At 36.2% G+C, this 22,890-nt stretch overlaps 1 protein-coding gene across 24 annotated transcripts in view; it reads right to left on the reverse strand.

Moving 5' to 3' along the window:
- The window catches only part of kcnq5a (potassium voltage-gated channel, KQT-like subfamily, member 5a), a 248,828-nt gene that overhangs the window by 31,643 nt on the left and 194,295 nt on the right, over positions 1-22,890 (reverse strand). For 9 of the 24 annotated variants that reach the window (XM_087279456.1, XM_087279448.1, XM_087279453.1 and 6 more), the window contains 5 exons: positions 19,763-19,938; positions 17,631-17,756; positions 16,516-16,626; positions 13,519-13,614; positions 2,909-3,012 (listed from right to left, as the gene is read on the reverse strand). In XM_087279456.1, the coding sequence (XP_087135582.1) occupies positions 2,909-3,012; positions 13,519-13,614; positions 16,516-16,626; positions 17,631-17,756; positions 19,763-19,938 (613 nt within the window). Of the gene's footprint in view, positions 1-2,620; positions 2,738-2,908; positions 3,013-13,518; positions 13,615-16,515; positions 16,627-17,630; positions 17,757-19,762; positions 19,939-22,890 lie in introns of all 24 variants that reach the window. The other 15 variants (XM_087279455.1, XM_087279446.1, XM_087279454.1 and 12 more) reach the window with 5 other exon arrangements.

The following is a 22,890-nucleotide window of genomic DNA, read 5'->3' on the forward strand; positions in this document are numbered from 1 at the left end:
GAGCACTAGCAGAGGGACAGCTGTTTTATCTGTGTGTAATTACTCAAGAATTGGTGGATTGCCTTAATATAACAGCACACTCATTTGTCAGCGCATTGTCTGTCTGCAATACTGTCCTGGCTCTTGTTTGATGTGATTTATCTGTTCTGGGCAACGTGGGGGGAAATTTCGGTTTCAGCCACAGGATCAACACGAGGAAACAGGTGTGAGTCTGTGGCTTGCATCCAAACTGAAACTTTCGAAAGGTTTCAGTTATGCTGAAGGCTTTAGTTTAAAGTGAAAAACTGAATCTTGCCACGCACGTGGCTGTGTAGGAACCTGTAGTGAAAATGTGTTCTTACTACATTAAATTCATAAGAACAATTTTAACATTTTTTTACTCCTAAATTTCAATAAACGTACAAAGTACATATTTTGCTGATCATTATTACTTATTCTTTTTGTCATATTCATCTTGCTGAGCTAAAAAAAAGAATCAAAACCCTGATGGACTCTTTTCACAAGACTGGCATGACATTTAACAGTCATCAGAATCTTAAATCCTTGATAGTTTTTAATATTTTGTTTACATTTATGTGTATTTCTGCATGTATTTTATCGTCTTTGCATCGAGTTATAAAAAACACATCGCTTGTGCGAGGTGTTTCTAAGCAGCAACTATGGGGCAGGACAGTAAATGTGCTGTTTTTTTTTTCTGGTTGCTATCACATAATTCATAAGTCTCAAATATATTTTTTTCCCTTTTTCTGAAAGTCCATTGTGGAGTATTTATTTAATTATTTTAGAAAATAGGATTGTAAAAAATATATATGTTGTACTCTCCCATTCTCTCATAGTTTACCCAACTATGGCGACTTCCGCTACAGAGAAACCCGGAAACATGAAAAGGGTCTATTACTCTAATTACACAATCAAATGTTTCAGAACAGAATGATTTTTTAATGTTTTTTTTTTTTTTTTTTTTTAAAGAAGTCTGTTCTGCTCAACATTCCTGCATTTATTTGATCTAAAGTACAGCAAAACTGTAGACAATTGCTACATATTTCTGTATTATTTAAAGTAACTTCTGATTATATTTTCAAATGTAAAGCTAAGTCATTTCAAAGCTGAATTTGAACACCATTACTCAAGTCTGACTTCAGAAGAATCTTCAGCTTTCAGAAATCATTCTAATTTAATGATTTGTTGGTCAAGAAAAGTTTATTGCTATTATCATTATCCGAATAATTGCTTTAACATTTCTTATGAAAATTTTTTGATGATTAGACAGATAAAATGATTAGCATTTATCTGGAATAAAAAGCTTTTGTGACGTCATAGGTATATTATTACATTCAAAAGCTTTGAGGCAATATCTATATCTATATATATATATATATATATATATATATATATATATATATATATATATATATATATATATATATATATATATTTTTTTTTTTTTTTTGGTAAATTTATCATCAGAATTAAGATGTTTCTTTAGCAACGATACTTTAAATATATCAAAAGTGAAGATAGATATTTATAACACCACAAAAGATTTATATTTCAGATAAATGCTTTGCTAGTAAGTCTTCAATTCGTCAAAGAAAAATCTACTCAGCTGTTAGTGTTTACAACATGAAAATTATTTCAAATATAGGTTTGATGAGCAAACTTTAAAAAAAAATTAAATGTTATAAAATGTTTGAATGGTAGTGTATTATACATTGACAAAATATTCATTTTTAAAAAAGTAATTAAGTTGTGTATATTTTGGATGGCCTTTGTTTAATTAAGCTAGAGGCAAGTGTGAACATACATGTCTATTTTAGTCTGTCTAAAAACAATAACTTTTTCATTTATTCAACAGCGCTCAATTTTTTTTTTAAGATTCAATTTGTGCTTATTGCATTGTAAAAAAAGGCCCCTAAAAATACACAACTCTAAATTTATTATGATTACAAGTATAATCTTGTAGGTGCCCCTTAAAAGAGATATAATCTTAAAAGAAAGTTTGAATCACACTTTATTTTAAGGTACAATTCTTTCTATTAACAAAGCATTGATTTTTAGCTCAATAGGCTTCTAATTAGCTGCTTATTAATGTTAGTATGGCAGGAGTTAGGTTTAGGTTTGCATAGGATTAGGGATGTAGAGGATCATACTTTATAAGTATTAATAAAGCGTCAATATCTTAATAATAGTCAGGTAATAAGCCAGTAATTAATATTGTAAACTAGTGTGAATAGTTTACTTTAAAGTGTTAAAGTTTGAGATACTGAGACTAATACTCAGATTTGAATTCAAAACTTATAAGAAAAAGGTATGTTTTAAACATTTACTTTATATTATGAGATATAAACTTGAAGTTGTTAAAAATATTTCAAACTGTCGACAATTCACCATTATATACAGGTATAAAGTATATACAATTCTGAGCGATGTGGTGTAGTTTCCATTCGTATTTACTCCTACTAATGAGTAAGCATGGATATCTTATCTATAAGGATTATGGTAGGGCACAGATAAGATGATTATGCTTAAGAAGAGAGACAGACTGAAGGAAAACACAGTTGATTTGCTGAAGGAAGTGGGAAAATGAGAGCTAGGGAAGCACTGACACCAAATACGACACCAGCTGCCAGAGTTGTACCTACTTTGTAGGGCTGCAGGTATGCAACGCCTTCAAATGAGGCTTCCAGGTAGCAATGGAAACCGAGTTCTCATCAGCCGCATAGCTACGCCACACACACTACGTGCAGAATATACAAAACCAAGAAATGAGGAAAGTAGAAAATAAAGAGGAATACACAAGGCCAGGAAAAAAGCAGGGATTGGGAAAATAAAAAGGAGAACAACAAAAGAAAAAAATAAAAAAGATTAGTAACAACCGGTTCATGTAAGCGCTCTTCCATCAGTTCACTGCATTGATACATGCCTTTGAGGAGGGAGAACACTTTTATAGAACAGCCATGTGGCACTCAGGTATGATCTGGACAGGTCTGTGGAGTAGAGACGCCACGCAGCCTGGTGCAGGAGACACACACACACAAACACACACACAGGGGACATGGGTGGAGAAAGACAATAGCATGGTGAGGAAACAGCTAGTGAATCTTTGACTGAGATCAAGACAATTCATCAAACCATTGCTTTGGGTTTTTGAAGAGTTCTGCTCTTGAGTTGTATTTTAAAATCCAAAAGCCTGAGACCACTTAAAAGTCTAAAATAAGTCATATCTAAAAATAGGAGTACCTGCCTTTACTGAACTGGGCGAATTAGAATGACACTGCAATGTATCAAAACACTGCTTTGTTAATGCTTTGCATGCACACGCTGGAAGTTCTGGTTTCCCCTTCTTAATGAGAAAACAGGCTACTGCCCCCTTGTGATGCAGAAAGACACATCCCCCCAAGCAGGTGTAGAATGCGCTCCCTTGAATAAGTCAGCTGACATTCATTTTGGTGTGTTCACACGCAGCTTTTTGGTCCAGATGGAACCAGATGTGAGGCGACAAAAGGTGACAACACAGTTGGGTTTCATCAGTGCTAGTTATTAGGAGTCGGCTTGGTGTGTATAGGCCTTTACAGGGATAATTCACACAAATTTCTATGGCTTTCATATTGCAATGCTATCCATGTCCAGTGTGAAAGCTGATTCACACTGCGCAGTGGCTATGGCCTGAAGGTGAGCGACACAGGCACGATTATACAACAGGAACAGATTATAAACACACACACACACACATAAATATATATATATATATATATATATATATATATATATATATATATATATATATATATATATATATATATATATATATATAAAAAATTTTTTTTTATATATTTCAACCAACAATTTTGCCAACCTAAGATTTGGTGCATTTTAAAATGTGTTGGAAACCGGTAGCCATTGAAATCTATAGCAGGGGAAAAGTATTATGGATGTCAGTAGCTACTGATTTTCAACATTCTTCTAAATATCTTGTTTATTCTGTTACAAAACATATTAAATAAAATAGGCATGGAATAAATGGAGGGTGAGTAATCAATGACAAAATGTCAAATTTGTTGGTGATAAACTACAATTAAACGCAAATCAGCTCATTTCCATTATAATCAATTTAATCTTTTTTCTAGCATTTTAAGTAAATTAACACAATTAGAAAATATAAGGAATGTCAGAATTGAGCTTTGTAAAGCTAGAAGAGTGAGCTTATATCTCAAAATTCTAATAGAGACAGTCGTAATAGCAGGTTCATTTCTGACTATCTGACTATTTTTGTTATGATTCAGATTTTTTCTCAGAATTTTGAGAAAGATTTTCACAATTCTGTCTTCACTATTCTCACAAATGCAGGTTGTTTAAAAAGTAAAGTGTGAACTTTATTTTATGCACAAAATTAAAATACTGCATAACGCATCTGCAAAGAAAGTATTATTCTCATCCTATATGTTAACTCTTTGTGAGAAACTAGCATAATCTATGAAGAAAAAAACCCAAAAACATTTATTACTAAGGGAAAGGTTTTAGCTTTTTTTTTCTTCAAAGTAAATACTGTACACCCAACAAACTCTATCATCCTATCTTGCATTTAGAGGGACTGCCTGATTTTTGAGAAATTACTCATGCGAGATAGTTTATAGAGGTAATTACATAAAATAACATTTTGAGGATGATGGTTTATGCACTTTTTTAATTTAGCAATTTTATGAAATCCTTTTTTTTTAAATTACAGTATATTTCCAATTCCACAATTTCTATAGGTCTCAGGTTTTTGGACCCCACACAATTCAAAAAAGATCTGCAGACATTGATCTTCATACGAACACTCCATGTGCAAATATGAGAGTGGATCAATGTTGAATAAATGTCTTGAATCTGAATGACACACAACATCAAAACAGCCAGAGGACTTGAAAGTGATGTGGTGAACGAAAAGAAGTATAGAATGTTTAAACAAGCAGGTGTTTATAAAGCACAAACATTTTAAAATAAGAGGTCAAAAACTGAAAGTAACCACCTTAGGTGCAAGTGCACACCTGCAAGTGCACACCTGTATTTAGGACCTCACGTGTTACTTTAATTGTTTAGTGTAAGAGTAAAGATGAGATCATTATATAATGTACAGTATATTAGCAATATTTGGATTTTATTTTATTTAAAGACAACATAAAACCCTATATCAAAACAATATTTAAAGAAATAAATCATTTGCAGTTCAGTAGGAATTAACAGCATCTTAAAAGTGACATCAGATTATATTTTCACCTTTGTAGATTTTTTTGTGTTTAGTTTAGCTATGACAACTAGCTCAGTGAAGTGGAAAAGAAAATATTCAGCTTAGTTTTTTACAAGCTGTTTGAATGCATTCATATACCTTAATTGACCTGTTTGAATTTGTGCCGGCTTAAACATAACCAGCTACTTCTTCACATGAGCCCGCCTCCAAGCAATCTATGGAGTTTTTCCACCTCTAAAACGGCTAATGATGGTGCCACCAGTCTCACTATTCATACTGTATGTATAGATGTTTGTTTAAATACATTTTTCACTGATAATGGCAGGCTGCTATGCCAAACACTGCTTACTGATACACAACTATTATAGACAGGCCAGCTCAATCTCACATTTTGTCACTATAATGTAGAAACAGCTTCAAATGTTCTTCATGTCAGTCAAACAGACAATAGCCCCTTTCACACAAACAGTCCTAAACTACCGACAATTTTCCAGAAAGGGATCATGAGTGAACAGGCCCTTTTAGAAAATACCGGTAAATTCGTTCTACCAATTTTCCAGAAAAAAGAAAGTTGCTACCTACCTTAAGCAGATCACTAAAAGTATAATAAAAATATTTTTGCCACAGGACATAAATTAAGTCTCGTAGGTTTATTTTTAATAATTTAGTTTCAGTTCAGATTTTTTTTTGTTTCAAAACGTCAATGTTCTCCTTAAAAGCTATAACCGTTGTTTTTTTTTTTTTTACTTAATGGCTCAGTATGTTTTGTATTTTAATTTCATATTCGGTCACCTTGCATATGCGTGTGAAATATAATGCCGCATAACCGCAGAAAAAGAAGAAAAAGAAGAAAAAGCTGTCAAAGGTTAGAGCTAATTCATCAAAATAAGCTATATTAAAATAAAGCATTTATGTTAATACAGGCAGAGTGTGAACAAACTCAAGGCTAAGATATGCGCTTGCCTTTTAATGCTTTTAAAAGATTTGCAGCCTTTTTATAGGCTACAGGCTACTATGGTGTATAATAATATTTTTTTTCTTTTTTTGTATGGTAAAGGACAATGCACATTATGTTATTGATGTAAACTTAGGCTAAAACTTACCATTGTTAAACGTGACCTACCTCAAGCAGATCACTTAAAGTATAATAAAAATAATTTTGCCGCAGGACATAAATTAAGTCCCGCAAGTTTATTTGTAATAATTTAGTTTCAGTTCTGTTTATTTTTTTTCTCAAAACGTCAATGTTCTTCTTTAAAATAAAATTGTGTTTTTGTTGTTGTTGTTTTTTTTACTTGTAATGGCTCAGTATCTCAATATATACATATATATATATATATATATATATATATATATATATATATATATATATATATATATATATATATATATTCTTAATAAACTTCACAGCCACAAATATAAAAAACACAACTTGTATTAAAACTGGGCGAGGATTAGAAAGAATACGATGCTTGTTATATAATTTAAATTTTGATTCCAATTTCTGCAAGCACATTTTTTTCACTCGCTACTCTGCCAGAAACTTCGCCGCCGGAGAGCACCTTCAATAAATGTAAACATTTGTTTAAAGATGGACCGCAAGATGTGCTGAGTGGCTACATGTGAAGAACGATGGCAAAGCTAAGTGTAATTATTGTAATAAACTAATAAGTTATAAAGCAGAGTGTCCCGACCAACAGGACTAAGCATATGCGGTTGGCTCATTCTTCACGAATATAGAATTAAAATAATGGCGCGTTAGGTTCACTAATCAGCGCATTCTCTCCGCCTCATCGTTTATAACCAGCGGGACACGCTGCTGAAGCAGGAGAGACACTCCCGTCATTTATAATCTTAGCTGATGTATCGGAGTCAAAAGAATATATCAAAGAGGAATGTTCTTTTAACAGTCCCGATATTTTTTATCTTTTTTTTTTCGTGTCATTTCTCTTCAGCAAATTATATTTTTTTTTAAAGCTGCTTGATTCTTTTAAAACCGAAAGCAGAGCCCGTCAATTGGTGTTTTTTCCATAAGATACTCCTTTATGAATGTTTTAATTTTTGATTAAAGTCTTTAATGTGCTTTTTAATAGTTTTATTTTATTTCAAGCAGCACCTAAATGCGAATTTATACTCAAAACGTGGCATGAGAGCGATGCAAGTCATGTGTCGCATAATTGCCTTTTTTTCCCGGCGCGTGCGCAATAAATTTCTGATCTTTTTGCAACTAAAATGAAAGCATAAACATTCAGTACAAATAAGCAGTCTTAAATAAATAAATAAATAAATAAATAAATAAATAAATAAATAAAGCAGTCTTTTAACCTAAATATAGAGAGATGTTCAGTGTTTGCTATTTTGAGGACTAAGACAAGACATTTTCATTCATGTTTTTATTTCTGTTTTTATTTACATTTTCGTTGTTGATTATAGTTTACTATCTCATTTTATATGTCAACAATTGTACATAATAATAAATGAATAATGAAAATAAATGAATAATGAAAATAGGCCTAAATAAATTATTTATTTAAAGACAAGTTTTAATACAAGTTGTGTTTTTTATATTTGTGGCTGTGAAGTTTATTAAGAATATATATATTGAGATACTGCTCCATTACAAGTAAAAAAAAATAAAATACAACAACAAAAAAACAACAATTTTATTTTAAAGTAGAACATTGACGTTTTGAGAAAAAAATGAACACTACTGAAACTAAATTATTAAAATTAAACTTGCGGGAATTTATGTCCTATTTTCATTATATTTCACACGCATATGCAAGGTGACTGAATATGAAATTAAAATACAAAACATACTGAGCCATTAAGTAAAAAAACAAAACAAAACAACAGTTATACTTTAAAGCAGAACATTGACGTCTTGAAACAAAAAAACGGAACTGAAACTAAATTAGTAAAAATAAACTTGCCATACTCAATTTATGTCCTATTTTCATTATTCATTTATTTTCATTATTCGTTTATTATTATGTACTATAAATGAGACATAAAATGAGATAGTAAAATATAATCAACAACAAAAATGTAAATAAAAACGTAAAATAAAAACATAAATGAAAATGTCTTGTCTTAGTCCTATCAAAATAGCAAACACTGAACATCTCTCTATATTTAGGCTAAAAGACTGCTTTATTTATTTATTTATTTAAAACTACTTATTTGTACTGAATGTTTGTGCTTTCATTTTAGTTGTCTTTTATTTCTTCAATTCTATTTTCCAAAACGAATCCTCTTTGCACTAAAAAGTTTACAATAAACCAGGTAAACAAATTTTAAATATAAGTTGAGGTGATCGCAAGTTCACAACTGTGAGGTGATGTGCTCTAACGGCCAGATAACCTATATTATTTAGCAGTTTTTCATATGTGCACATTTAAGATTTTAGGTAATAACATTGCCATGATGGTCAAAGAAATCAAAACATTATTTTCACACCAACGCAAATTAATCGGGCACTAAAGGCTAATAACCGAATTCTTATATTTGCTTTTTGAAGCCTATGACTTCCCACCATGTATCCATGTATCACCATTTTCTACAGCATACAGTATAGTGTAAGAGCATGTCTATTACCAGAAAAACTAAATTAAAATTATATTTTAATTGAACACATCACATCACATACAGTAAGCTACGCCTACAGAACAGTCTGTTTAGCATTGTGAAAAGGCAAAGCTGAATATCAGTGGTTAAAGTGCCACCCAGCAGTCAAATGCTGCTGGTGCATCAATTACCGCCGTCGCAGCGGTATGAATGGCAGCAAAAGAAACGCATTGAAGTAGTAACATCTGTATGACAATGACTCCAGCCAATCAGAACATTCATACTCATTCACATCTGTGCTGTTTATGGAAATAAACCTTTGAATACTTTTCCAGTCATCTTTAGCTGTTAGTTACTAGTCAGATAATGTTTTCAAGTTCATTTCTTAATGCCAACTGTGGAAAAGATTCTCGATAAAATGCTTATGATAAACCGCTGTGCGTTTTCCTGCAAGCCCCGCGTTCAGCTGCGTGACACTCATGCACGTCAAGGAGTGTTCCAGTGAGTGCTAACCCACAAACAAATGCACATCTCAACATGCAGACGTTTTGCCCTATACTGTATGTTTACATCGAAGTTGTTCACAATACTTATCCATCCACAGAATTTATGTAGTCATTTGTGTAAACATTTAGCTGCTGTTAGCAGTGCTTCTGTCTTTGGATGTCACTGGGACTAAATCAGCTGCATGAATGCTAAAGCTTTGAATAAAAGTGAGCATCAAAAAAAGCCTGAGCTCTATTATGTTTACAAATGCAAGCACATCCTTTTAGAGGTCATTTCTGGTCAATGATGTCAGAAATTTCTTGGTATTTTGGAATGGATGTGTGAACGGTCTTTTCCGGAAAAATTCCAGGACGTCCTTGTCTGTGTGAACAGCGTTTTTTGAATCTACCAGTAAAGTTGTTCCGGAAATTTTCTGGATATTTACTGGTATCACTGTGTGAAAGGGGCTAAAATCAGCAACAGCTTAAGGCTTTTGTGCAATACATTGAGGTGTTTGTGCTGCATAGGTTTTAGCTGCTCCTCATAATAGACTGCCATTCCTAAATCTGCAGCCTGAAAGATGGGATATTGTATGAAGTGAAATGGCTCACTGTGTAGTGACGTGTTTTTTAACAAGTAAAGAGTGTTTATTTAGGGTTCCATTGAGAAACTGAATCACCAAAGTTTCTATTAAAAGCCTATACAGAATCATACCAACTTGTGTAAAATGGGCATCTGATGTCACCTTTAACACACGAGAATGAAGCAAGACTTGAATGTGAATTTACTAAAACAATAGCTTATTTATAATTTGCTTCATTCTTTATAACCTAAGTGATGTCAGCTGAAATAAAAATGTGTTTTCTCTAGAAGAACAAGTCATTTTGATTGAAAAAAATGACAAAACAATAACAAATAAACAAAATAATGTGCACTGATGAATCATTCACATCAAGACCAGGAACATGCTTGAAGAAAGTCAGCAGGGTCGTTTTTATTTGATGTTGACTTATAATAATGTGATAATGGACTCCGCTTTATGCATTAGGATGAGCTGATTTAAAAAGCAATAAGAAAAAAATTGAAGACGTGTTGTGAGAGGAAAAAAAACACACACATCAAGAGTGAAAGACTTAAGATGGAGCTCGCTAATTGCATGACACAACGGTGAGGAGGAAGGGCATAATTTCCAACATTCTATACAAAAATGCAAGTGAAGAGTAAAAAAACAGCAGTCGAAACATGCAGGAAAGAATCCGAACCCAGACATAGCAAGAGTCATACTCCACAGATCATAATTAAGACTTATATATATATATATATATTTCTATGGCTTATATAAAGACCTGAAGTGATTCAAGGGAGATGAGAGAGCAGAAATAATGCACCAATGCAGTCTCTGCAATATTACATTTTTAAAAAACACAACATGGTCAAAATACACAATTACTGTCGACAGTAATTGAAGCTGGATGGTTGGATGCCCACTAAAAGGCCTTTGGAAAAAGAAAAAAAAAATTAAAAACAGGGTTAAAGAGAGAGCAGGAAGAAGGACAAAGTAAACATAAGGAGCAGTGAGTATATGAGATCTTCTGTCTGCAATATCAGAAAACAACCTGGAGAAAGAAAAGGGGTCATGGTGGTTAAAATAGTTGGGAAATTGCTTGTGGGTTTTCAACAGCAGCCAAAAGGAAGTAACTCATTTCTATAATATTACAGGACCTCAATGTTCTGTAGATATGTGTGTGTGTGTGTGTGTGGTGTGTGTGTGTTCACATTTTCCTGGAGTAAATCTGTTTCTCCTGCTAGAAGAGAAGGATGCAGCGTCTATTAGGAAGAGCTACTGTCCTCTGGGAGGCCTTTGCGCAGAATTCCTTCCTTGGAAACACATCATAAATATCGGCAAGTGTTTCCTTTGGCTCTAACCAAAGATAATAGTCCTCGTGTAATCAATGCTCGTGGTATTGTTCGTTTTCTCTTCTTTTATTAAAAAATTAGCATGGTTCACTCCAAAAACAATCTGTATTAACTAGTTTTTTTTTTGTCTTTTTGTTCAGTAAAATATCAAACGTCTCTCAATTAATATCAATTTCTGTGAACAGCAAAGTTGCAAAAAATATAATAATAATAATAATAATAATAATAATTTATTACATTTATATAGCACTTATATATATTTATATATGGACACTCAAAGAGCTTTACATATTTTTGGGGGGGAATCTCTTCATCCACCACCAGTGTGCAGCATTCACCTGGATGACGCAATGGCAGCCATATTCCACCAGACAGCACACCACACACCAGCTGATAGGTGGAGAGGAGACTGAGTGGTGAAGCCAGTTATGATATGGGGATGGTTAGGAGGCCATGATGGACGGAGGCTAGTGGGTAAATTTGGCCAGGATGCCGGGGTTAAACCCCTACTCTTTTTCATCTTGGGATTTTTAACGACAACAGAGAGACCTCAGTTTAACGTCTTATCAGAAAGATGGCGCTCACTGAACAGCATAGAGTCCCCATCAATATACTGGGGTGTTAGGACCCACTCAGACTGCAGGTTGTCAAAAGTTAAAAAAAAAAATTCTTCAAAAGTTTAAAATGGAAAGATAATGATACAAATCATGCAACAAATACATTTCTGGAAAAGCTATAAAAAAGATAACATAATAAATATGAAATAATACAAAAAATAATAATATTAATATTGTTATCATTCATAATAATATTATTAGTTTAAAAGTTTAAAATGGGCAAATATTCATTCATTCATTCATTTTCTGACCAGAGAAATTCTTTTTATAATTTATTAATTTTCTTTTTGGCTTTGTACCTTAATTATTCAGGGGTCGCAACAGCAGAATGAACTGCCAACTTATTCAGCATATGTTTTACGCTGTGGATGCCCTTTCAGCTGCAACCCATCACTGGGAAACACCCATTTACTCTCATTCACACACATACACTACAAACAATTTAGCTTTCCCAATTCACCTATAGCGCATGTCTTTGAACATGTGTGAGAAAACCGGAGCATCCAGAGGAAACCCATGTAAACGCAAGGAGAACATGCAAACTCAACACAGAAATGACAGCTGACCCAGCCGAGGCTTGAACCAGCGACCTTTTTGCTGTGAGGTGAGAACGCTATCCACCGCGCCTCCGTGCTGATTACAGATTAAAATAAATTAAATAAACTTTAGATTAGAATAGACAGTGAATTTAGGTTAAATATTATAAATATAATTTATGATTATTATAATTATCATAATAATAATAATAATAATAATAATAATAATAGATATTATTATTATTATTATTAACTATGCAACAAAAGCCTTTTTAAAAAAGCTGAAAAGACATCCTAATAGAAAACATGCATTTTTAATATTTATTATTATTATTATTATTATTATTATTATTATTATTATTATTATTATTATTATTATCGTTTATTAATTTTTAGATGACTCACACAGGAAAAATAATAAACTGAAAATAAATCTGAATTTTAGTTTTTTTGAAAATATAATATTTTGACTGACACTATTTTCACAGAGTGCCATTGCATTTAGTTTCTATCAATATAAAATGTGTAGGTATAGGATTAATCTGACACAGTGGAAGTCAGAAATATTAACCCCACACTGAATTGTTAGCTCCCCCCTCCCCGTTTATTTTTTCCTCAATTTCTGTTTAACAGCGAGACGATGTTTTCAACAAATTTCTAAACATAATAGTTTTTAATACTCATTGCTAATCAATGATTTATTTTATCTTGGCCATGTTGACAATAAATAATATTTGGCTAGATATTTTTCAAGACACTATAATTCAGCTTAAAGTGACATTTAAAGGCTTAACTAGGTTAATTAGGTTAACTAGGCAGGTTAGGGTAATTAGGCAAGTTATTGTATAATGATAGTTTGTTCTGCAGAAATAGTTTGTTCTGCAGAAATAGTTTGTTCTGCAAAATATAGCTTTAAGGGGATAATAATTTCGACTTTTTGAGAAATATTTTTTAAAGGGGGGCTGAAAATTCTGACTTCAACTGTATATGTGCAGAGTACTGCATGTTTAACAATTTGCAATAAAATTGATTCTCAAGCATTTGCAAAAGAATATGGCAAACCAAACATACAGATAAAGTCCTTTGCTTCCTTAACAATCAGCAGCTATAAAACATAATAGGATCTGTGCATTAGGCTGGACATTATAAAATTGAAAGAGTTTACCTGTATGAGACTGGCGGCTGGGTTTCGCCTCTTTTCAAAGTGCTTCTGTCTGTGCTGCTCTTGGACCTTCAGAGCAAAACCAGAGCCGAGAATACCCTACACCCACATCCACCCACAGACACAACACAATCATACCCCATTACTGATCTGGACTGAGAGAGAGACTGAGCTTGCAGGACACATTTGTGAGCTGAGAGTTGCAGAAACACTTGACATCAATGAGTCAGACAGGCCTCCGAGGGCCTTCACAACCACACATACTGAGCCTTCTCAAACACATCATACAAATCCGCACACTGCTAACAGTCTGCCCAGGCGAACAAACACACTTTTAGTGATTTCAAATTTTCCCCCAAAAAAGACCACAAATCCCCTATCTTTTGTAAGTGACTCTGGATGTTAGTCTTGTGAAGTGATGCCTGATGTATTGTTTAACCTTAGATCTCAATAATTTGTAAACATGTTTAGTTGGTAATGTCTAATTTGTTATTTGTTCATTTTAGTTTTTTTTGTGTATACTGTATATCATTCAGATTCTATTATTGTTGTGCGTCCCAATTCGCCTACTAATACTAAGTATTAAAAGTATGTTTAGTATGGATCAAGTATGCAAGATTTGAAACATACTAATTCCTTATTATCAGATTGTGTGGTAGCTTAATTAAGATTGTCAAAAATTAAGAGTAGATGGGGGTCAGTGAGCATTTGTTGCCATCATTTAAAGTGAACATGGCTGGGGGTGCTCTTGTTTTTGTTGTGATCGTCGAAAATGAAAAGCAGGAGGTGGTCAGGTGGCATTTTTTGTGATCATCAAGAGAGAAGAGGGGGGCGGGGTGTTTGTTGTGATCGTTGAAAGCTGAAGGAAATGCTTTTGCTGCAATCACTGAAAATGAAGAGCAGAAGGGGTCAGGTGGCATTTGTTGTCATTGTCGAAAGTGAACATGGGGGGTTGTTGCATTTGTTGCGATCGTCGCGAGAGAAACGGGGGGGGGGGGGGGGGTGTTGTGATCGTCGAAAGCTAGGGGGAGGGGGGGGTTTGGTGCGATTGTCAAAAATGAGAAGCAGGAGGGGGGTCAGGTGGCATTTGTTGTCATTGTCGAAAGTGAACATGGGGGGATTGTTGCATTTCATGTGATCGTGGCGAGAGAAAAGAGGGGGGGGGTAGTTGTGATCGTCAAACACGGGGGGAGGGGCATTTGCTGTGATCGTCGAAAATGAAAAGCAGGAGGTGGTCAGGTGGCATTTGTTGTGATCATCAAGAGAGAAGAGGGGGGCGGGGTGTTTGTTGTGATCGTTGAAAGCTGAAGGAAATGCTTTTGCTGCAATCACTGAAAATGAAGAGCAGAAGGGGTCAGGTGGCATTTGTTGTCATTGTCGAAAGTGAACATGGGGGGTTGTTGCATTTGTTGCGATCATCGCGAGAGAAAAGAGGGGGGGGGTGTTGTGATCGTCGAAAGCTAGGGGGAGGGGGGGGTTTGGTGCGATTGTCAAAAATGAGAAGCAGGAGGGGGGTCAGGTGGCATTTGTTGTCATTGTCGAAAGTGAACATGGGGGGATTGTTGCATTTCATGTGATCGTGGCGAGAGAAAAGAGGGGGGGGGGGTAGTTGTGATCGTCAAACACGGGGGGAGGGGCATTTGCTGTGATCGTCAAAAATGAGAAGCAGGAGGGGGTCCGGTGGCATTTGTTGCCATTGTCGAAAGTGAACATGGGGGAGAGAGGGGCATTTGTTGTGATCGTTAAAAGTGAAGAGCGTGGAGAGGAGTTTGTTGTGATCGTCAAAGTCATTAAAGGTGTAGAGTGGGGGGAGGGGCATTTGTTACCATTGTTGAAAGTGAAGAGAGGAGGGGGGGTTGCTATGGTCAAAAGCTAAAGGGGGGTGGTCTCACATGGGCTCCACCTCTGCCTGTCGCAGGCCTCTAAAGTGCCCGGGCCCTAAACAATATGTCCTTCATTTCCCCCCACTAGTGTGTGCCTGTCAGTCAGCTCAACACGTCATCACCATTTCTTTTATTTTTGATTTCCTTTTACATTGAAAAAGCAGCAGCAGGTTAACTTGCAATCCGCGAGTCTTGCACAGAAATCTCATGTGTTTGCATAATTATGAATTCAGAAGTTAACGACCAAACAGGTCTTTATATAAGTTCACATTGTTGTTGTTGCAGATGAAATATAATGAAGAAAATGTTTTGTAGATATGTAGTTAAATATTAATATTAATAATAATTGCACAGCATCGATTACATTTTGAATGCCTAAAGTCTAGTGTGATCACGGCTTGGGTTTTTGCCTGCAGTTTGCTTAATGGCCACAGGTGTCATTAATTAAAATAGTTTTGGTAACACTATATTTTGATGGTCTATTTGAGTATCAGTAGACGGGCTCCTTATTACCTGTTGATACTGCTGCTAAACACACCTTTAACTGACTAATGCATAGGAAACTTTGCAAGAAAATGTCAACTTACACTAACCCTAACCCCAACCCTAACCCCAACCAAACAGTCTACTTATAATCTAATGAGAATTAGCTTGCATGTAGATGCAATGTAATTTAAATTCAACGAATGGACCATCAAAATAAAGTGTGACCACGGTTTCTAATTTCTACTGCACATTCAGTGTATTTAACACCCAAAAGCATGTCACCCAGGTTTTCTGCAAGTAGTTACCAAGTCAAACTTAACACTTTTTAAGACCCTCCCGAAACCCTGAACTCATTTTGCTTTTGTGTTGTTAGCAGATTACCTATCAGTAGGTATTAAGGACTATATAACCCTACAGTAATTTGCACTTTTTGTGGGGTTTTATGGCCTTTTTGAAGTTCCATACGGAAAATAAAAGTTTCACTGATTGTGTTATAAAAAAGAACATAACTAAACACATCTAGGAAAGCATGAGGCTGAGAAGATGATGACAGAATTTTCATTTTTGAGTACTTAGTTTAATCTAATCTACTATAATGTCATAATGCACATATCAGGTAAAGGTTACTCACAGCAGGCAAAGCGAAGAACGAGATGCCCAACAAAGCAAACCCTGCGGAAAGAAGTCGTCCGGTCCAGGTCTGTGGAGTCTTATCCCCGTATCCAATGGTTGTGAGGGTAATCTGAATAAAGATGGAAAAATAGGACGGATCAACCTTCGTATATTAAAACAGCTATTGCTAAACATAGAAAAGTCTCTTATTCCAAAACAAAGTGTTGACTTCCCACAAATAGACAGCATTGAATTATGTGTCTGGTTCTAGGACCGCAGTGTACTTTAACACTCCACATGTCATGTTCGAAGAAGCATTAACCTCCATACTGTATACTGCGAATTAATCTACACGAGGGCCAATCATAGAACAACATTGAAAAAGGCAGCCAAAACTGCATTCAATTCTGTCCATAAAGCCATACTAAGCGCTCATAAACACCAAAGTGTATTCTAAAGTTACGGCCACACAGACGTACAGTATTAGATCCATCTTTCAACAACAGAAATACTTTGGTGGCTTGTCAAAAAAAGGATCAGTCTAACATCTCGCACTCCTTTCCACACTCATAAGTGAGCGCTTTGGATTTTTGCAGGCAGGGGATACTTAAACAAAGGCCTGGCCAAAGCAAATTCAACACATCCAGTAAAAGTGAGTGATTTGTCAAATGCGAAGAGCACTGCGGCCTTTCACAGGCAGAGACTAGGCGTGTGGGAGCTCACACACAACGCCAGAATCCCGCTCTCCTGTTTTCCTCCACGGAAGCCTGCCTGTCAGCTTCAGACGCTGGCTTGGGCTCAACCCAGTGTAAATAGCGTGTGGCAGCATAATATTGGCCCACCGCTGGTTTCTGAGCTCTACTCCAGGAGACCATACCCTCAACTGACCTCACATCTCTTGAAACAGCTCTGTTTGTGCTTGGTAGGAGCAGGAAATTACGTGCATTGATTTGTTAAGTCAGCTGGTGAGGAACCAAGACCAGTCTTGCCGTGCGAACCACAGCAACTAAACTCTGTCATGGTCAATAAATGTAACTCGCTTATTGACTAAAGCATAGTATACAACATCCTGAAAACAGACTGTGAAAATGGATCGTAGATAGAAGAAGAGTGAAAACGTTTGAGTTGACTTACCGTACCCCACCAGAGGGCATCAGCATAGGTGGCAAACTGTTTGTTAAATTCTTTCTCCACCAAGTAGACCAAGAATGAAGAAAAGATTAGGACCAAGAAGCCAATGTACCAGGCAGTCACAAGCTCCTGAAACACACACACAGTATAATAAAATAATGTTTATACATGCAAAAAAAAGTAGTTTCCTGTAGAAACAACAATGGGGTTTATGCACATCGCAGACTTTTAATTACAGCCAGTCAGCCTCAGTGCTTCCGGTGAACTGTCTTTCTATTACACAATTGCCACATTTAAGGTCTGATTTCTTTAAAAATCAGTGATCTTCACTGCCTGATATATTTACGATGTTGAGAGGGTCTCAGACCAGACAGGAAGCACTGTGTTAAGTTCCATTTTTTCCCTGACATTTCTTTAAAATATGATGTTTCCCCCAGCATTTTTAATGGAGTTTCTGCACTCGCCTGTTGATACTGACGGCATTTGCGTTTAAATGGTCTTTCATCTCGTTTTACGATTGAACAACTCGATGAATGCTTAAGTCTATTTGACTGAATGCATTGAAATAATATTACAACATCGATGTTGTAAAAGAAACCTTATGAAATTGAAAATAGTCATATTAATCTTTCACCAGAAGTTAATCATTGGCTGAAAAACACTAGCTGTGCATATAGCCCATTTGAAGTTGGTTTGCTGGTCTTGGTAGTCTCCTTTTACCATATACACCTGGTTTTAAGATTTATTTTCATAAATACAAAGTGAACAACACTAAATAGGGGTAAAGGGGATCTAAATTGTTTTGAGCTTGTCCAAAATTATCGACTTCCAGAAAATGTATTTAACTGGATGTTCATGTTGTCAAAAGTGTTCAAATAATCACATAAGACCTACTGTACTTTTCCCTGTTTTCCTCTAGCAGGAAGTATCTTGCTATTTGACTTCAGGGAAATAAGTCAGTCTGGTTGGAGGATCATCTTGTGAGAAAAGCAAAAGTCAATATAAGGCATGGTTTTCTTGACTTTAAAAAAAGGGAATTATTCCTTTTATTGACTTTTACACTTTTTGTTCATTCATATCATTGGTTTGAAGCTGATTTTGGGTCCATGTTAGTCACTTTTAAGGACCAGCTAAACCATCTGAGCACCAGACTGGGAGACCAGCAAACCCCGCATATGAACATATTTTGTATTACAAACTTCATAAAAAATATTTATTGGATACATTTTTAAAGTTTAAGGTGACACAGTGGCTCAGTGGTTAGCACTGTTGCCTCACAGCAAGAAAGCCATTGGTTCGGGTCCCGGCTAAGTCAGTTGGCATTTCTGTGTGGAGTTTGTATGTTCTCTCCGTGTTCGCATAGGTTTCCTTCGGGTGCTCCGGTTTCCCCCACAGTCCAAAAACATGCGGTATAGGTTAATTGAATAAACAAAATTTGCTGCAGTGCATGTGCGTGTATGAGTGTGTATGGATGTTTCCCAGAACTGCGTTGCAACTGAAAGGGCATCCACTGTGTAACACATATGTTGGATAAGTTGGCGGATCATTTCGCTGTGGGAACCTCTGATGAATAATAGGACAAAGCCGAAAGAAAATGAATGAATGAATTTAAAAACGTCAACAGTATTTTATGACATACTTCTGTTTTAATCTGTCTGTCAGCTAATCAGTTTTGGGAATCAACTTGTTAAGCAGCAAATCATTAGATGACCAGACTGGGGTTTTAGTTTAAACCAAACAAAACCAGTTTGGTCAGACTGGCAAACCAGTTAAACCACCAAAGGCCAGCAAACCAGGCTGGTGTAAGCTGTTTGATTTTTTGGTTTTATCAGGGTTGTCAGGAAAATGTAAACACTTAAGCCTGAGAGGAGATAGAAATAAGTAACTCTGCTATTATATCGACCACAATGATTCATTGCGGGGACCCCTAATCTCTCCACTAAATGGCGGGTAACTGAGGACTGAGGAAGCGTGTGGTTTGGCCGCAGCTCCTGGATGGAGTTTCAATCCAAGCGATGCTGGAAAGAGAGGTTGATTGTGGGGTCACATGTCTGCCTCAACATGAAAACTCACACGCAATGTCATGAACCTGAGGACTATTATTCTTTTTTGCCATTAAGTAGTATTTGGTTTACCTTGCTGTGAGCGTAGACTACAGATCCAAGCAGTTTCCAGGTACCGCCTCGCCGGTCCATGCGCACCATGCGCAGAATCTGCAAAAAACGCAGACTGCGAAGTGCAGACGTGGCAAAAATATTGCCCTGGCTACCAGCTGAAACCACTGCGATGGATGCTATGAGCACAATAATGTCTGAAACACAAGCACAATAGAGAGCAATGCACATTTTGAAAAATTAACATACACACATGCCGGCCACTTTATTAGGTACACATGTACAACTGCTTGTTCATGCAAATTTCTAATTAGGATTGTGGCACGGTTGTTGGTGACAGACGGGCTGGTCTGAGTTTTTCAGAAAAATGCTGATCTACTGGTTTAAAGAGAAAACAACAAAATATCCAGTGAGAGGCAGTTCTGTGGGCACAAATGCCTTGTTGATGCCAGAGGTCAGATGAGAATGACCAGATTGGTTTGAGCTGATAGAAAGACAACAGTAACTTAGATAACCACTCGCTACAACCGAGGCATGTAGAATAGCATCTCTGAATGCACAACATGTCGAAACTTGAGGCGGATGGGCTACAGCATGAGAAGACCACACCAGGTGCCACTTCTGTCAGCTTAGAACAGGAAACTGAGGTTACAATTCGCACAGGCCCACCACAACTGGACAATAGGAGATTGGAAAAATGTTGCCTGGTCTGATGAATGCCAAATTCTGCAGCAGCATTCGAATGGTAGAGTCAGAATTTGCCATCAATAAGAAAGCCTGGATCCATCCTACAGGTGGTGGTGTAATGGCTTAGGCGGGGGAATATTTTCTTGTCATATTTTGGGCCCATTAGTACCAACTGTGCATTGTGTCAGCACCACAGCCTTCCTGAGTATTGTTGCTGACCATGTCAATCATTTTATGACCACTGTGTAGCCATCTTCTGATGGCAACTACCAGCAGGATGACGCACCATGTCATAAAGCGTGAATCATCTCAGACTGGTTTCTTGAACATGAAAATGAGTTCACTGTACTCAAATGGCTTCCACAGTCACCAGATCTCAATACAATAGAGCACTTTAGGATGTGGTGGAACAGGAGATTCACATCATGGATGTACAGCAACTGTGTGATGCTATCATGTCAATATGGAGCAAAATCTCTGAGAAATATTTCCAGTAGCTTGTTGAATATATGCCACAAAGGATTAAGGCAGTTCTGAAGGCAAAAAGGGGACCAATCCGTTAAAGTGTCACTAATAAAGTGGCCGGTGAGTGTATTTTATATAAGTAAAATCCAAATATCACTTGTGAATCATATACGTAATTTGCATATATTTCCATGTCTTCTATGTGGGTTAGCTTGCTGTTGTTCTCAGTAGCACAGTAGCTTTCCGAGACACCAGGGACAGAGATATTTCAATAATTACGCTGTTTCACTTGTCTGTTATGTCTTTCTACTTGAGATCAGAGACAGAAGGAATGGCCAAGAGAGAGCAGAGAACCACAGCCTCACAGAACAGCATATCTAATCACACTGAAAACTTTCTCCAGCTGCCAGCGTGTCTTAACCAGGGATAATATTGTTCTTTACTCAAATCACCTCCATCATATTTTCCTACTGAACGTTACACTTGAGGTTTGAAATAAGAATGTTTTTCGTGTCACACATGCTGAAGGTGGCCTCCTAAAAGTCTGTTATTTGAAATCCGAATCGCACAACGATTGAAGGTTGATGCAAGGTGAAAGTGGAAGACTGAGCAACATGAGCAGATGGGAATAAACGCAGCAGATTTATGGTTTTTGCCATACTAAAATGTGGAAGTCCACAAAATCATAAGCAATAGAGTAACCACAAAAATCATGAAAGGCACTATTTTCTTTTCCTTTCATAACATAATTTGATTGGAATTTGCTTTGGAACATTGTGTATAAATAAACTCAACTCAATTTTAATTTTCAAAATAAAAAAACTGGCAATGCAATGACCCAGTGGTTAGTACTGTTGCCTTACAGCAAGAAGGTTGCTGGTTCGAGCCTTGGCTGGGTCAGTTGGCATTTCCGAGTTTACATGTTCTCCCCATGTTCAAGTGGGTTTCCTCCGGGTGCTCTGGTTTCCCCCACAGTCCAAAGACATGCGCTATAGATGAATTAACTAAGCTAAATTGTACATACTGTATGTATGTGAATAGGAGTGTATGGGTGTTTCTCTGAGATGGGTTGCAGCTGGAAGGGCATCCGCTGTGTAAAGCATATGCTGGATAGGTTGGTGGTTCATTCCGCTGTGGCGACCCCTGACTAATTAAGAGACTAAGCCGAAAAGAAAATGAATGAATGATAATTAAATAACTTTAAGCTCTGGTCTCAGATTGGAGCTGCCTCCCAAATGGCACACTGTACACTATGCTCCTATTCACTATGTACTTATGCACTTACACACTCAACAGCATAGTTTATGAATGTAGTGTTGTCCCAAATGGAACACTGTTTTTTTTACTAAGTAGAAATTATAATCGTTTCCCAGAAGTTGTTTGATAGTTGCCAAATCAGCAAAATGAATGACCAAATTACCAAATAATACCTAAATATACCTAAATATACTAAATAAGTATAACCACATTCACCATCGGGAGGCGATATAAGCACTCTATGAATATTGGTTTCACAATCCAAAACAAATAAAGTAGCGCCCCTTCTGCTACATGCAGTTGTTGAGTTTGTGAAGTGTCTAACTGTCCACACTTCATTTTACCGGTTGGATAAGTGATTTTAAGTAATTAATAAAGCAAATGCTAATAAAGCTTACCTAATTCACCTGTACCGCATGTCTTTGGACTTGTGGGGGAAACCGGAGCACTCGGAGGAAACCCACGCGAACACGGGGAGAACATGCAAACTCCACAAAGAAATGCCAACTGACCCAGCTGAGACTCGAACCAGCGACCTTCTTGCTGTGAGGTGACAGCACTACCTACTGCACTACTGCGTCGTCTCCGGGTAATTAAAGTGCACTTTTTTTTAGCGTTTTCAGTGTAATCGCACTACTTAAACTACTTATACTACAAAATAGTGTAGAATAGTGCAAAAGTATGTTATTTGGGACGCACCATGTGTCCTACTTACTTATTATTATTATTTTTTAAACCTT

The sequence above is a fragment of the Danio rerio genome, chromosome 13, assembly GCF_052040795.2.
Source record: "Danio rerio strain M-AB ecotype USA chromosome 13, GRCz13ab, whole genome shotgun sequence".
Taxonomy (NCBI): domain Eukaryota; kingdom Metazoa; phylum Chordata; class Actinopteri; order Cypriniformes; family Danionidae; genus Danio; species Danio rerio.